Source organism: Garra rufa, chromosome 18 (genome assembly GCF_049309525.1).
Source record: "Garra rufa chromosome 18, GarRuf1.0, whole genome shotgun sequence".
Classification (NCBI taxonomy): Eukaryota; Metazoa; Chordata; class Actinopteri; order Cypriniformes; family Cyprinidae; genus Garra; species Garra rufa.
In genome coordinates this window covers 32,947,534-32,965,616 of record NC_133378.1, presented here as the reverse complement: position 1 = coordinate 32,965,616, position 18,083 = coordinate 32,947,534, and the positions used below count along the sequence as shown (strand labels likewise).

Sequence of the window (18,083 nt, the reverse complement as noted above, 5' to 3'; positions counted from 1 at the left end):
ATAAAACTGTTTGTTAAATAATTGAGAAAATGTAAAAAAAAAAAAAAAAAAAAAAAAACCTTTGTGAACTAGTTCTAGGTTTTTCTCCCAATCATAACCTAACCAGTGCAGGAAGTTTCTCTGAGCTTGGCCACTTAATGGCGCTATAAGAGGGGAAAAAACATGCAAACGGACATAACTACGCAACCGTTAGTCCTGCCAACATAGAAAATGGTACACACGCTCTTGGTCAAAAGTGCCACAAGTGTCTATAAGGACATTTGTATATCTCAAAATACATGGCTCCCATAGGCCGATGAACATTGAGCACCTATTAGACAAGGATAACGGAGGTTGATTGGAATGAAACTCAACGGGCCTGTTTGAGCCCTAAAGGTCTGTGAGAAATTTGAAAAAAAAAAAAAATCAGCCACTGGGGGGGCCATATCACATTTTTATTCGTATCATACGATAGACCTCCTCATTCCGAACAACTTTGGCTAAAACTTTTGAACGGAATAAGATATCTTTGCCAAACTCAAGAAGTGTATGTAAGGGCTAAATCTGAGGTCATGTGAGGTCTGAGGTCTAAAACAACTGCTGTCAATCAAACTGTTTGTTAAATGATTTAGAGAATGTAAAACAACTTACTTTTGCAAACGCAGGTTTTTCGCTCGGTGCAATGCAATTCTCTGGACTATCTAGGTCAATAATTATCAAAAATTTAAATATTGAATAATATTGAAATGTATGATAAATTCATGATAAATAATATGTAATGTCTTTATTCATATTTGCTTAAATGCCTTAAAGCGCTTGAACCCTGGTAATCGCTGCTTGCAGCAGTATTTATTGTTTGAATTTCTTTTTTAAAAATGACAAAATGTTTCATACCAAAAGTAACCTGCTCTGTCAGTCTTTCACTGAGTGAGAACATGATGTGTGGCTTAATTGAAAGGTTAATTGAAAGAAAACAAGTTAATAAATAGACTGAATCCAACATTTGGTAATAACATAACATATTGAAAGATATACAAGCAATATTTTGTAGCTAGGTAATTTTTTACCGGGAACACCAGTAACGTAACAATGTAGAAAACTAAACAATTCAAAATTTTGTTTAGGAGTTGTTTTACCCTTTGTGAGCAAGTCAGTAAGTTTTAATCTAATACAATAACATTAATAAGCATTTTTGAGACGAATATCTACATCTTGTGCTGCACACAGACCATACAAAGAGGTTAATGTAAGCATTTTCATTTATTGAAATCGATGGCAACTGAACAAATTAAGGCTCATGAACAAACATCTTAGAAAGCACTGTAAATAAATGCATATTTTAAAAATATAAAAATAAAAATTAGAAAATAAAAAAATCTATTGTGAAGTCTAATGACCACAGACATATTCCTCACGTATTAATTTAACTCCCAGTCATTCCGTTTTAGAGTAGGGATCGCCACTTAGCGCAATTCATAACAAACATTCCAGATTAAGTACATTTCGATGAGTTTTGAGGTGCTGAGATATTAAATCTCAGACATCGTACTGTACATTTGTTGAAGTTATAATATTGAAAATGACCAACAGAAGTACATAAAATGAAATCATAAGAGTATTAATGCATCTTCACAGTTGTATATGGCTTGTGTGTTATCTTGAGGTGGTATAGAACTTAGCTGTATTGTGTTTACTGCATGGCAAAACATTTAATGGTCTCTCACAGTTTTTTCTAAGTTGAGTATAATGTACAAGTGAACTTATAAAGAAATAAACCTATCGCTGTCTTTGGTTATAAACCCCTTGAATTAAACAGTGGCATGCTTGAAATGGATATACTAGTTTAAATGACCATTTGATTTTTATTATTTAGTTTTTCTATTAAATATCAAGGTGTGTTTGCTTTCATATTAAACACCGCAGTATCTTTTACGCTTACATTAACATTTCTATACCACCTCCATTTCTCATTATGTGACTCAGTAGACTTTGGACTACTTTGCTAGTGATAAAACAAAAAAAATACAATTAAATAGAAAAGAAAATGCTCAGATTGGCAGTCTTATGAGGAACATTCAGTTCTCTTCAGTGTTTTTGCATTCTTGGTAAAGTGTAATATTCTGAAACTGTAGTGATCTGCACTAAAAAGTGAATGACTAAATGCAGTTTTGCAGAATAGTCTGATTTGAGTTTCTTAAAATTAGAAGTGCAAAGTGTTTGGAAACCCATTAATGGGTGATAACGCAAAATATGAATTCAGGATAAATGAATAAATGTTATTTTGGGCCGTTGTGCTATACCATATAACCGAATCAACCTACAGGTGTCCTAAATGGCTGAATGTTTAGTGTTTATAATCTGGACCGAAAAACACAATATAGTTATGGTGTATGTAAGCCTTATATGAATAAAATCAACCCTTAAATCATAAAAAAGAAAATCACGAAGGCATTCATTACCAGAGAAGGTGCTGTTAAGAAGAATTCCTAGTCTTGGAATGTTCTCATTATATATTTATTTAATTATTCACCCAAGTAAGTAATAGTGTTAATCTCTGTATATTGTCTTGTTTTTCCTGCTCTCGTAAAACAGTGTTACCGAAAAGGTCGAACGTCACACAGATACACAGACACAAAACACTACAAGAGCACATTCACTACATGTATTTCTTTTTTAAAAACCAGTAGGCAAAATAGCCCATCCCCCCGAGAGAGCCCATGAGGAAGGATGCGCCAAAGAAGGAGGGCGGCTTCTTTTTTACCATTCGGAATGCATTGGGTAGAACCGCAGAGAGCAGGGTCGTGTGGATGTCCCCCAACACCTTGCGGAAAGCGTAGCGCTTCTGCACCCGCTCAAAAAACGACTGCAGGTTCGGCCGGCTCCCGTCCTCCCAGTATTTCCTTGAGAGTCCCAAGAACTTGAGCCTGTGCAATGTGGCTCCAAGACAAATATCAGCTAGTGTAAAAGTAGGTCCACAAAGCCATAATTCACATTTCTGACCTGTGTAGAAAGGAACGACAACTTTTTATTTAGTCTAACAATATACTAACACAGTACAGACTGAACTAAACTAAACTAAAAGAAAACTAGTCACACAAACACAACAAAATTACTAAAACTTTACCTAATATTAAAATAAAAATAGAACACTCATTCAAAATATTAATAACTATAAAAGTATTCTAAAAATACTTAAATAACATGGTCTCAAAGCTACTATTTAGGTAAGAAATAAATCCATACATACAGATTAACAAATGTGAATTCCAACAAATGCACCTATAAAAATAATTTAATATTTAATCAAAGATCATGTTTAAAAAAGTTATTTAAAAATGATACATTTATTTATAAAGTCTTTTTTTAAGTTATTTATTTGAATAAAATGCAATAGAATACGATTTATTAAAAAAAAACAATTTAAAATAATGTTATATTTTTATTTTATTAATTATATTATTATTTTTATGTTTTAGTAAAATAAAATTAAATAAGATTATTTTGTTTTATCATATATTTAATTTCTTATTAATGTTGATTTATTTTAATCAAATAAAATAGCATTAAAATATAGTTCACTCAAAAATTAAGAAATTGTTAAAGTCGTTTTTTTGTTTTCTTTGCACACAATAAGTAGCAGAGCACGAGGCACAAACTAACACAGGGTGAATTGTAACACATGGTTTAAATATTTCCACTCATGCTAACATAACCAATTTTGCAGTATTTACTAGTTGTCATAGCAACACTATACAGAGAGAGAAAAAAGTGTGCCAAAATTCAAGAGTCTTTTGAAGATATTGCTGAATATTTATTTTACCATGGTAAAAGTACATTTCTGGCTGAAGTAAATTGTTATCTCAGTGTTTACTATTCATTTAAAATTAGACAAATCTGCTATTATTTTAATCTCCAATCTGTTATTTATCAGTTTAGATGAAAACAGAAGACACTAACCAGTTTTAAACTCCAGTCGTGCATATGGGAAAGTATATTAAATTAACTATATTAAACTATGCTATTCTGTGACATTAGCAATGTAATTTACACCATTTACTTTTATGGATTTTAATGAGAAACCACAGGAAACAGGTGACTAAAGACTAACAATCAATGTTTAATATTCAGAAATTAAATGTAAAGCATTTTGGCACATTACAATCTACCCCACCTATGGGCCACCTATGGTTTTCAATTCCTTTCTTTTAAGGGGAAAATAATGAAAAACGAATACACTGTAATTATGAAACAAAGAAACATATTTGTACTAGAAAATTGTGAAATTAACATGGATAAAAAAAATATACTCTGAACCCCCGTAGATTTACACAAACTGAGAAATTCAAAAAAGTGTTAGGTTGTGCCCCGCGCTCTCCTATTCTCGTAGCTTCATGACATTACGGTTGAACCATATGGACTATTTTATCACTGTCCTTACTACCTTTCTTTCCTACTACATACTAGTAGTTGCACTGCTACGCAGTGTCAGAAAGCTCTCGGATTTTATCCTTTTATTTTAATTAGGGATTCAAGCGCGTAGCGCTGAAACCCTATTATAATTGTTCAAATGGCCAAGGATCAGCAATCTCCATGTAAAACTGTTCGGGCAGACCAAACCGCAAGTCGCAGGGGCTTGAAACTTGGAGGGATGGTAGTACTCACACCATCTATTATAAATTTTTGTGTATTTTGCACTTTTGGAAAAAACCTACTTTTGCGAACTAGTCCTAGGTCTTTCGCCCAATCGGAACCAAACCAGTGCAGGAAAATTCTCTGGAGAGTAAATATCAATAATTGTCAAAAAATTGTTTAACTTTTGACTCTCTGCTGCAAAGAGACGCCAAAACGGAATGGAAGAGAGATATCTTCGCCAAACTCACAAAGCGTATGTAAGAGCTGAATCTGAGGTCACATGAAAAAAGCCACGGAGCTTGGTGGCACTAGAAGAGGAAAAAAAAAACTGGCCATAACTGTTATTTAATAACATGTTATTTCCTCCCTACTTTGTTCGCTTGAGGTTAAAAATTAGGTTAATGAATGCACTAGTTCAAAGGTGAGTTTTGGATGAACGGTTTTAACTGAGTAAACGTCCTATTTATTTGATTTAATAATAACTACGCAACCATCTTTACACATACTTTTGGTGCAAAGTACCACAACTCAAAAAACATGGCCGCCATAGGCCGATGAACTTTGAGCCTCTATTAGACAGGGTTAACGGAGGTGGACTGGAACTAAACTCAGTGGATCAGTTTGACCCAGATAGCAAAAATCATCTGGCCCAGATCTGGTCCAGACCCATCGGAATCCGTGCAACGGACTTAGGCCGGTTTCGTTTTTGGCACAACGGGCCAATACTGGGCACGGATCCGTTTTTCCGCATCTGCACCAGAACTGGTCCAGCTCCAGGCCAGATGCGGATTTCTTTTTTGATGATTTGGCCTGGTTCTGGTTCAGTACCAAGCAAAAAAAATAAGCGGCGCGCTCGTTTCCACGGACTCGGCCTGAATCCGTGTTAGAGCATTCAAGCGGATGTGACTGTTATGCGGGCGGATTTGCCGGTTTGAAAACGGATCCGGCATGGAGTCAGCTGTCTGGGGACTCACAACATTTTTCAAGGAAGCACTGTTTTTTCACACACACACATGATATTCATATCATATGATAGACCTCCTTAATGACTTTGCCTCTAGAACCACTGTTGATTGAGAAAATGTAAAAAAACCTTCTTTTGTGGACTAGTCTTTTTTTTTTTGCTCAATCTGGAAAATTGTTGAATATGTTGAACCTCGGTAATCGCTGCTTGCAGCTATATTATTATTTATTTTAATTGTTAAATGTTAAGTGAACAGAACACATACCTTGATATTCCAGTTTTCTTTTTTCCAGCTCTGCCTCTACCTGGTCTAGCACCATTGCCAACTCACCAAGAATTTTTTTCAGGTAGTTCACATTGTCATGATCCAAGATCTTCGCCTGCAAAATGTAAGTATTCAAGACAAGGATTATTATTCAGTTTTCATATTAAGATATGACTACAGTTTAATTTCATATTTCAGCTAAGACAAATATATGCTATCCACCTTTTTCTTCCTGTTAGAATGGGTGCAGCCATTTGTAAATTTTTTGGGTCTAACTTCTGGTCTCATCCACATCCAGCTATTTTTAGCTGTACAAAACAGCTTGTTTTGCTGCTTGATATTGCAAATTGGTGTGTCTTACAATATTATTTTAATGTATTACCTTAATTATGAACACTAGTTTGTAGTGCAAACAGTTTTACCGTTTACTGCACATTGTTATTCTTCTTGTTATTTCCCTATAGTGGCTAATGAACCGGATGTCCCACCCATGAGCTTACTTCCGCGTTGAAGAAAATGGTGGATAGTATCCATCCAAAATGAGAAACACATCATGTATGTGTTGAAACCGCTGACTTACCATGAGTTTTTTCTGCTTAGAGAGGTATGGTTCTGTCAACTGGGGTTCTTCATGGTCCAACTTCATCAGTTCAGATGCTGCATTGGCCAAATGTCCTGACAGAAATCATACCAAATTGTCTATTTTAGTAAAAGAACTTTCATTTGTTTACACATTAACATTGTAAACCCCAAATCTGAAAAGTAATCTAGGTTTTGTAGGATTTTCTTTATGATGAGTTATTTATAGTTAACACTGTCAGGCAGCACATTGTAAACTGCCACTATTTTCTGAAAATTTGTAATGTTCCTGACAACTAATTAAGGAATTTAATAAGACTTCACATATAAAATCACAGCAGTGACTGTAATAAACAACACCTATCATAGGAACTCCCTCCAAGTTATGAACTATAAAAGAGATTTATTTGCAATTACGCCGGGTTTCCGTGTCATAATTTATTTAGCTGCAACACACTGGCTGGATCAACACTTTACTTGCGTTGTACTGTAGGTCCAATATCGATGAACTCTGTATAAATAGGCCAGCATTAGAGCATTTTGCTGAAACGATGCCTTACCAATTTATAGTCAACATTTGAGACATCAATTTGCATCAAAATGTGAAATCTGAGAAATAAAAGCATTCCCAGACTCAGCATTTCACAAAGAAAAATGTTCTTTAGTAGAATTTAATGGTGCACAAAATTTGTAGCATCACTTACTACGTATTTCAGCAGTGGCGTACTTTGGGATCATGGAGTCGGTTGTGAGTTCAGGGTGCAGGATGCATCCATGTGTGTAAGCATCCATGGGCAGCCCATCCAGCAGTTCACGGTACTGCTGTACCCTTGCATACATGGGAGTGCCTTCATCTGGAATCAGCTGGGCTACTGTGTCTAAAAGGAAAAAAAGAACACACACACACAAAGATAGCATTTTAGTATGCATATACAGTCAAGCCCGAAATTATTCATACCCCTGGCAAATTCTGACTTAAAGTTACTTTTATTCAACCAGCAAGTTTTTTTTTTGACCGAAAATTGACACAGGCTTCTCCCAAAAGATAATAAGACATACAAGATAATAAGATGTACAAGAGGCATCATTGAGAATTTTTTTTTCTCAGCTTTTATTTACATCTGAACAAAAAGTGGCATGTCCAAAATTATTCAAACCCTTTGCAAACTGTCACAGTCTATGGGAAAATCCAAAGTTCTATACCATTCCAAATAGTCCAAGCTGTTCTAAAGCATCCTAATTACCCTGATTCATTGGGAACAGCTGTTTTAATAAACTCAACAGGTGAAAAACAGACGCTCTCTGCTGTTGGTTTGTGGACAGTCATGGCTAAGACAAAGGAGCTCACTAAGGACCTGCGGCTGCGCATTGTGGCTGCTCACAAGTCAGGAAAGGGCTATAAGACCATATCTAAATGTTTTGAAGTTCCAGTGGCTACAGTGCAAAGTATTATTAAAAAATACAAGATGTTCCGCACTGTGAAAAATCTCAGAGGACGTGGTCGGAAGCCAAAAGTGACACCTGTGCTGGCCAGGAGGATAGTGAGAGAGGTAAAAAAGAATCCAAGGTTCACCACCAAGGCCATCCTGATGAATCTGGGCTCTGCTAGTGGCAACATCTCAAGGCAGACAGTCAAACGGACACTGCACACCGCTGGGTTACTCGGACGCAAACCAAGGAGGACACCACTTCTCCAGATAAGGCACACAAAAGCCCGCTTGGTCTTTGCAAATGCTCATCTGGACAAAGAAGAAGACTTCTGGTCTTCTGTTTTATGGTCAGATGAAACAAAAATTGAATTGTTTGGCCACAATGAGTAAGTAAAGTATTAGATTTAAATACTCCCTAAATAAAAAATGTAAACAAGTGACATTAACTTATAAATACAATATAAATACGGCACTGTGCAAAATAAGATATTAAAGAAACGAGTAGGCACGAAAAAAAGTAAGGATTTCAGGGCTCACAAAATTTTCAAATCTCTGTTAGCACTTCGGGCAGGTGCTATTCAGATTTTGGTTGCCTGAAAATTAATTTAACTAGCCCAAATAAAAAAAGACCATCAAAAAACGACCACCGTGTAGCAGGTAAAGTCTGATTATTCGGAAGAGGGGAGGTGTCTTAGGCAAGTAGGCAATATTATTATTATTACTACTACTACTACTACTACTACTTAATAGGCTTTGCTATGTAGTTCAATTAATGTGGGCTTATTCTTTTCTGAAGTCATAATCTCAACTAGTTTTAAGAATAGTGGAAGTTACACTTTTTTCTTCCTCCATTTCTGACGCCCCCTAGATGTACAGCGCCATTAGCATTTGCCTATACTGCCTATGCCACGGGCCGGCCCTGCTTCAACCCTAAGAACACCATCCCCACTGTCAAACATGGTGGTGGGAACCTAATGTTTTGGGGGTGTTTTTCAGCCGGTGGACCAGGGAAACTAATCACAGTAAACGGCAAAAAACATCGGGCAGTCTGCAGAGAAATTTGGCCTTGGGCACCAGTGGACATTTCAGCACGACAACGACCCAAAACACACAACAAAAGTGGTGAAGAAATGGTTAGCAGACAAAAACATCAACGTTTTGCAGTGGCCCAGCCAGAGTCCTGACTTAAATCCAATTGAGAATCTGTGGAGGGAGCTAAAGATCAGGGTGATGGCAAGGAGACCCTCCAACCTGAAAGAGTTGGAGCTCATCGCTAAAGATAAATGGGCAAAAATACCAGTGGAGACATGCAAAAAGCTGGTCAGCAATTATAGGAAACGTTTGATTGCTGTAATAGCCAATAAAGGCATTTCTAATGATTTTCGAGAAGGGTATGAATAATTTTGGACATGCCACTTTTTGTTTAAATGTAAATGAAAGATGAGTAATAATTTTTTCCACAATGATGCTATATATGTAGCCATGTCTCTTTTGAATTCTGTCATTAATTGCTCACATTCATGTTGTTTCAAACTTGTAACTGAACAATCTTCAAAACACAAATTAAGATATTTTTGATGAAATGCACGAGCTTTCTGACCCTGCATAGAGAGCAACGTAACTGACATGTTCAAGGCCCAGAAAGGTAGTAAGAACATTGTTAAAACAGTTCATGTGACATCAGTAGTTCATCATTTTATGAAGCTACGAGAATATTTTTTGTGCACAAAGTAAAAAAAGGCTTTATTCAACCATTTTTTCTCTTACATGTCAGTTTTTTGGCACTTTATTCTTGTAAAGATTCTTGTTGTTTTTGTTTTGTTCGCACACAAAACGTATTCATGTAGCTTCAGAAAATTACGGTTGAACCACTGATGACACATGGACTATTATATTGATGTCAGTGTCAGTTGCATTGCTGTCTATGCAGGGCCAGAAAGCTCTCAGATTTCATAAGAAATATCCTAATTTGTGTTCCAAATATGAATAAAGGTCTTACGGGTTTGGAACAACATGAGGGTGAGTAATAAATTACAGAATTTTTCAGATAGAAGCTATCATATCTGTTAAAAATAAGCCTATAGTGTCATTACAATGGGTCAGAGGATGGATGGTACAAAATGGGTATCCCATTTTACACTGCTTTGCGCCTCCAGCATGCTGACCTACAGCTCTCCAAGATCAATTCAGCCAATAAATACAAGATCGAACATTTCTCTGTTACCCTGGCACACAAACAGCTGAAATATGCCATATCACCAAAGCACAAACGTCATTAAAAAATCTCCCTTGTCTACTCTAACAGGCCTCACTATAAAATATCATTTAGAGCTGTGGATGGCAATTGTAAATTGGGTTGGCCAGTAGCATAACATGTGTGAAGGAACATTTTCACAATTTGTCCTCAAGGACATGAACTTATTAACACCATCCACAACATGATGAAATAGCAAATTGCACAGTAAATATGTGACCCTGGACCACAAAACCAGTCTTAAGTAGCATGGGTATATTTGTAGCAATAGCCGAAAATACATTGCATGGGTCAAAATGACCAAATTTTCATTTATGCCAAAAATCACTAGAATATTAATTAAAGATAATGTTCCATGAAGACATTTTGTTAATCTCCTACCGAAAATATCAAAACTTAATTGTTGATTACTAATTTGTGACTTATGACTGTTTTTGAGGTCCAGGGTCACATGTCAAACATGTGTTTTACATGTTTACATGTTTTTTTATGCATTCAAAGTTAACTGAACGAACTAGGCTTTATTTTAGTCTTTGCAGTGCAACCTATAACTGTAAATATTGCATTTTTGCATTTGCTTTAGCCTAAAACATTTAACATATAAACTAAATCAAATCAAAAGGAAGAATAGTCAGAAAATGCAAATCGGGTTTCATATCTAATTGATGCATCAGATATTACTATATCACTGATACATGTGTGTGGACGCTCTAAAATGAAAAATATAGTTCAGGAGTGTCTGCTTCGATCTCTTTGATTGAGCTTGAGTGATCACACTCAGCTCTTATCACTTAAATGAGTGAGTGATCTTGGATCAGAGACAAGCTTCAGAGAAAACACCCCCACACTCAAACTGTGAAGACATTCAAAACGACACACAGCCTGTGAGAGAAAATACAATGCGCTATAATGACTGTGATTCTGATTGAGTGCTTACTATTGCTTACAAAGGGCTATGGACGAAACAAATGTAGTTAGTTAATAATAATTTTCAGTTTTAGTTATTTTACTACATCAAGTTAAAGGGACAGTTCACCCAAAAATGAAAATTCTGTCATTAATTGCTCACATTCATGTTGTTCCAAACTTGTGAGACCTTTGTTTAGATTCAAAACACAAATTAAGATATTTTTGATGAAATCCAAGAGCCTGCATAGATAGATAGCAACGCAAGTGACACATTCAAGATCCAGAAAGGTAGTGAGGACATCATTAAAATAGTGGTACTCTTGTGAATGGCGACGGAGACTGACCCGGAAGAGAAGAAATTGTTGAATAATAATAATTGTTTTCCTTGTGCACAAAAAGTATTCTCGTAGCTTCATAACATTACGGTTGAATCACTGATGTCACATGGACTATTTTAACAATGTCCTTACTACCTTTCTGGGCCTTGACCATTTAGTCAGTTATGTGGCATTGCTGTTTCAGAAAGCTCTCAGATTTCATCAAAAATGTATGTTAATTTGTGTTCTGAAGATGAACGAAGGTCTACAGGTTTGGAATGCATGAGGGTAAGTAATATTTATCTATACAACTTTTTTGGAGGTATTTTGTAAGAACATGAAAGAAAAATCATAATGCATACCATAGAGCTTGTACAGTAGACATGAGTAAGTGGTTTGTTACCTCCGATAAAGTTGGTCTCTATATAATCAATGATTTGGTTGTAATCACTGACAATCGTGTCTCCGTGGATGAAAACCGGCACTTCCTCCCCTAGGTTGAGCCTCATGAACCAAGGCTCCTTGTGCTCAGTGAGAGGCAGACTGACATCCCGTTCTTCACACAGCAAACCTTTTTCATTGATCACCAGACGCACCTGCCACAAAACACACACATGACATCTTCATGACATACTGCCTTCTGACACCTTTAGGATTTTGGACAAAGGTTCTATAGTTAAAGGCGAAGTTCACTTCCAGAATAAAAAATTCCTGATAATTTACTTATTCCCATGTCATCCAAGATGTTCATGTCTTTCTTTCTTCAGCAGAGAATTTAAGTATTTTGAGGATCACATTCCAAGATTTTTCCTCATATATTGGACTTCAATGGTGGCCAATGGTTTGAAGGTAAGTGCAGTTCCAATGCAGCTTCAAAGGGCTCTACACAATCCCAGCCGAGGAATACACATCTTATCAGTAAAATGTTCATCAATTTCTTAAAAAAAAAAAAAAATGTATATACTTTAACCACAAATGCTCATCTTGCACTAGCTCTGCGATGCACATGCACGCCTTCGCACATTACGTAATCACTTTGGAAAAGTCACGTGTGGTCTGTGGACTTTGGTTCAAAAATGTAGGGGAGGACGAAAAAGTCCATCTTATTTTTTGTAAAGAGCGTTTGACTTTCTTTGCAAGTTCGCTTTATCAACACTGGGTCGGTACTTCTGCCTACATCATGCGTGACCTTTCCAACACGACTATGTAATGTGCGAGTTCGGGCTGGTGCAAGACGAGCATTTGTGGTTAAAAAGTATATAAATTTTTATGTTTTTAAGAAAATGACTGATCGTTTTGCTAAATAAGACCCTTATTTCTCAGCTGGGATCATGTAGACAGCTTTGAAGCTGCGTTGAAACTGCAATTTGGACCTTTAAACTGCTGGCCACCATTGAAGTTCTCTATAAAGACAAAAAATCCTGGAATGTTTTCCTCAAAAACCTTAATTTCAAGTTTAAGTAGCACAAGTATATCTGTAGCAATAGCCAAAAATGCATTGTATAGGTCAAAATTATCGGTTTTTATTTTATGCCAAAAATCATTAGGATGTTAAGATCATGTTCCATGAAGATATTTTGTAAATTTCCTACTGAAAATATATCCAAACGTAATTTTTGATTAGTAATATGCATTGCTAAGAACCTCATTTGGACAACTTTAAAGGCGATTTTCTCAATATTTAGATTTTTTTTTGCAACCTCAGATTCTAAATTTTCAAATAGTTGTATCTCGGCCCTATCCTAACAAACTATACATCAATGGAAAGCCTGTTTATTCAGCTTTCAGATGATGTATAAACTCAATTAAAAAAAAATTACACTTATGACTGGTTTTGTGGTCCAGGGCACAAATAACACATTAAACTGAACTAAAATAACTAGAACTGAAATAAAAAAACTGATAAAAACTTTATAGACATACATAAAAAATATTTAAATGACAAAAAAAAAACAGCAAACTTACTAAAATGTAATGAAAAATAGTGGTCTGAAACTTTTGGAGCCTACTTTGACATTTATGTACATTACAAACCAATAAAAATATTTTTTTACTCCGTTTGTGTCAACACTGTATCTATTCAATAATCATTAAAATCAATTTTAGTGTTAATGTGAGTTTTGAAAGCATTAGTTTTAATTAAATGTCTGGCTTCACCAGCTGTTAGAAATGTGATTAAATAAACCATTTATGGCTTGTAAGTCCAATATTATTCTTGTTTATCATTTGGCTCCATTTTGACTCAATATGCAATGTTTAAAATGCTTGTTAGTATACAAAGTGACTATTTACGGTCTACTGCAGTAACAACAGTAGTCAACATTTGAAGTGGATCAAAACAAAGTTCATCAGAGTTGTCCTAAGACAAGAATGGGTATTGTTTTGGTTTTAGGACAACTTTTGATGAAAGGTTTGATCCACTTCAAATAATGACTACTATATAGCAACTATACATATAGTAACTATAAATACAACATAAGAACATAGCAGATTTTACATTCTTAGCTATTACACTTTGGCGTTAAGCTAAACAGCACAGTATGGTTGCTTTAAGTCTTGATGTCAAACAGCTCTCGTTTTCTTCCAGTTTTGGTTACAAGTAGCATTGAAGATACAATCCTGCCTCATTCTACAAATCCTGATTAATCGATCAAGATAAAACGAGAGGCTCTGCCTGATGAGTGACAAGAGCATCAGCCAGCAGCTTGAGCAAAGCCTAATGAATGTCAGGCTGTGTTCAGCTTTGTCTGTGCTGAGGTGTTGCAGAACCAATAGACACATTTGATTAGGCACTTTGCAACAACTGTGTAATGTCTGGATTCAACCAGACACAAAATAACCAGCCAGCATTACAGCTTAACTTTTTACAGCTTCATCAAGATGATAAATCGATTAAATACAATTCATGACCAAAACAAAGGTCAGCAAGACCTTTTTATTTTCTGAGATGTCATGGTTGTTTTGATTCCTATCCCTAGTAAATATTCTCCAATTAATATTTCTATAAAAATCTGTCAAAAACGAATTTCTCAGGAGCCTTACTCAAGCTTTGTTATGTTTGACTGTATTTCTCAGTCTGCTGGTCAGTAAATAGGAGATGAATTTTGGCAGGTCATTGATTTTTTGCTCAGCTTTCCATGCAAGTCTGTAACTACTGTAATCAGCAAAATGAATCACTTTGTGATCTGATTCTCACCAATGTTTTGCTCAATTTAATATCGTTGTGAGGAATCAGGTTTAGCTTAGGTAACACGTGACATTCATTCAAATCATGTAAACACCAGCAGCAGACTGACTGTGGAGAGAAGCAGCTCTCGCACAACAAACAGGCTGAGGCCTGGTTGTACATTCCACTGAATATGAGGCCTTTTTCCATTGTAAATCAGTGATTTTTATAATAAATTTAACATTTAGAATTTTTTGAAGTTTTAATAAAGTGCATTATGCCATCTCACGCTAAACATTTAAACATTGTACTATACGTTTGAATATTGCGATACCTTTAAAAAGCGTTGTCAGTCATATATAGCCTTCACTAGCCTTGTGCTCAAGGTCATGACACTTCAATATGTTTCCTAGAAAGACAGTTTAATACATAATATGTGACAGTGGACCACAAAACCAGTCTTCAGTAGCACGGGTCTATTTGTAGCAATAGCCGAAAATACATTGTGTGGGTCAAAATTTTTCTTTTACGCCAAAAATCATTAGGATATTAAGTACAAATCATGTTCCATGAAAATATTTTGTATCTTCAATTTTTGATTAGTAATATGCATTGCTAAGAACTTCATTTGGACAACTTTAATTGCAACTGTATCTCGGCCAAATATTATTTTATCCTAACAAAGCATACATCAATAGAAAGCTTATTTATTATATATATCAGCTTTCAGATGATGTATAATTCTCAATTTTAAAACAAATTGACCCTTATGAGTGGTTTTGTGGTCCAGAGTCACGCATGTGTTTGAGTAAATGCGTGAAATGTTTTTCATATATATATATATATATATATATATATATATATATATATATATATATATATGCGCGTGCATTTTTTGTTATATATAACATACACACACTTTGCTTACAATATATATAGTGTATATTTATATTTAATAGTGTGTGTTTGTGTAAATATGTGAAATTTTTCACATATATGTATATTATATTAAAATGCACAATTTAAGGTATATTTAAATATAAGTACGTAATTATATATTTATGTATGTAATAGTGTGTTTTTGTGTGTACATAATATATGGGTTTGTCCTGTGTATATTTGATATGTATAAATAACATGCATGTATATATTTAAGAAAATAAGTTGTTTATATTTTACATATATTTATATATAATATAAATTATATGAATATAAACATATACATGCAAATACACGTAAATACTTTATATGTATATATAGTATATGTTGCATACTGTGTGTCTTTATCGCTACATAATAAATATACACAGTACACACACATACATTATATAAAATAAAACTTTGGATGCGGTTAATCATGATTATTTGTTGCCCAGCACTGATATAATATATATTATATATATTGGCATAAATAGTGTAAGTTTTAAATCAAATTATGCATTTTTGCTAATACAGTAGGGAGAAGTTGGAAAAGGAATTAAAAATAAGTGTACTGTTTTTTATGATGTTATTTAAAAAAGCCTATAATAACACGTAGCTAAAGTTTGAGTCAGTTTTAATTCTTTACACGTTTATGAAGAACACTAAAGGCATTTCTGTCGTGCATTGACACTGCCTGAAATGTGCACGAAGCAATTGACAGCAGAATACGAAATCACCGTTTGTTTTTCACAAAGCTACCTCATTTTAATGAATAATTTAGAGTGCCATCATCCTCCAGTGCAAAGCAACACACAATTCTACAACGACAGCCTTATACCCGTTATAAACATTTCCGACTGCTATGTATCAGCTCCCAAATCCATCTGATAGGCACTATGCATATAACTGATCGATGATGTTGGGCTGCAGTGGACTTAGAGCTAGTCAAGTCCAAATGTTCCTGCTTCTGCTGAGGTTTCGTAATGTCTTCATAAAGGACGCAACAGAACAGACAGGTATAGGCCAATAAAACACGCATGCATCCATCCTAAGAAAGCGCAATATTATCTGACTGGCATTATTTGTCCCACACTGCATAGTATGGATTCACCCACCATTTTCATGCTGTGTTTTTCTTACCTTTTGAGAGCTGAAGGACTGAGTCCAGTGGTACAGCACGAGCCTGTCTTTGGAGAATGGCTTGTGTTCTATCGTGGGCTCGTGACTCTCCTCTCCGTCTGTGATTTTGCCATCTTCGTCCATGGCTGATATGGGCCACCAGCTACAGTTGGTGGGAGTAACATTGTTGGAAGACGCCATGACAGAGGATTTTGTGCGTGTGAGAGAGGAGCAGAGAGAGAGAGAGAGAGAGGGAGGGAGGGGAGTGATGGAGGGAGGAAGAGCGCGGGGGGATTTCAGCACCACGAACAGGGGCATCATCGACACGCCATCGGCAACCGCACTTTCGCGCCGCCGTTTTACTCTATAATTTTTTTTTCAAATTTTTTATTAAAAAAAAAAATATAAATAAAAATATATATTTAAAATATTAAAAAATATGATAGAAAAAAACTGAAACATGCCCATCACAGTGTGTTCAAGTAACTGTTTGAATGAATGTCATTTTATTTTATTTTTATTTTTTTATTACAATATAATATCTGAACCGTTACATCATCTAAATTATTTTTCTTTAAATGATTAAAATATAATGAAAAAAATATAATGGTTTTAAAAAACACTGAAACATGCCCATCACAGTAATCTGTATGAATGGAATTTTAATCTATTTTCTAATATTTTTTTTATTACTATATAATCTCCAGATGGTTACATCATCCAGATTTTTTTTAACTTAAAAAAAAATAAATACAAATAAAATAAACAACCCATTAAAATGCCCATAACAGAATTTAAGTCATTGTCTGTATAAATGGCATTTTAATGCATTTTAAATAAACATTAATAATAAAACACAATAAATGCATTAAAGATTCAAAATAAACCAATATGAAACTCTTGTCTCAAACGATGTGGTTCGTTCTAATTAATAATGATTGAGTAAGATTGCCTATTGCTGTAACTACAGCTGGTCACCGCAATACCACACAGCAACCAGCAGAGGGCGCTGTTTCTTTCCACGTATATTTCTCTCTCTCTTTGTGAGATCAAGTGGAGCTAATAGCTAATACAGGTTTCTCTGTCAGCATTATCAGCATGGATAAGGATCCAGTGAGTGCAAGCTGGCCTCTGTTCAACAATCACTCAGCTAAGACCAAGACTGTGGGATCTTACCAGAGAGAATCTAGCTTTGGAGCTGTTAATTTAACTTCTGTCTAGACTTTTGCCTATTTATTTATCCACCTTTTAATTTAACGCGAAAATAATACTATGGGCGAGACTTCCGGTTCATTAACCACTATAGAGAAATAACTAGAAAAACAACGTGCAGTAAACGGTAAAACTGATTGCACTACAAACCAGTGTGCTCATAAATAAGATTAAAATTAAAATAATATAGCCTAAGACACACCAATTTGCAATAACAAGCAGCAAAACGAGTTTTGTTAAAAATAGCTGATGAAACCAGAAGCCAGATTAATACAATTTACAAATAGCCATGCCCACTGTTTTGTTATAGCAAACAATGCAAGGGGAAAAAGAAAA

At 35.1% G+C, this 18,083-nt stretch overlaps 1 protein-coding gene across 1 annotated transcript; it reads right to left on the bottom strand.

Moving 5' to 3' along the window:
• Nucleotides 1-1,224: 1,224 nt before the first annotated feature.
• Nucleotides 1,225-16,756, bottom strand: gdap1l1 (ganglioside induced differentiation associated protein 1-like 1). The gene is made up of 6 exons (XM_073823187.1): nt 16,557-16,756; nt 11,733-11,925; nt 7,124-7,297; nt 6,421-6,515; nt 5,841-5,955; nt 1,225-2,979 (listed from the first exon to the last, which is right to left on the bottom strand). Exons 1-6 carry the CDS (start codon nt 16,734-16,736, stop codon nt 2,636-2,638), a joined length of 1,101 nt encoding a protein of 366 aa, XP_073679288.1. The 5' UTR covers nt 16,737-16,756; the 3' UTR covers nt 1,225-2,635.
• Nucleotides 16,757-18,083: the final 1,327 nt, after the last annotated feature.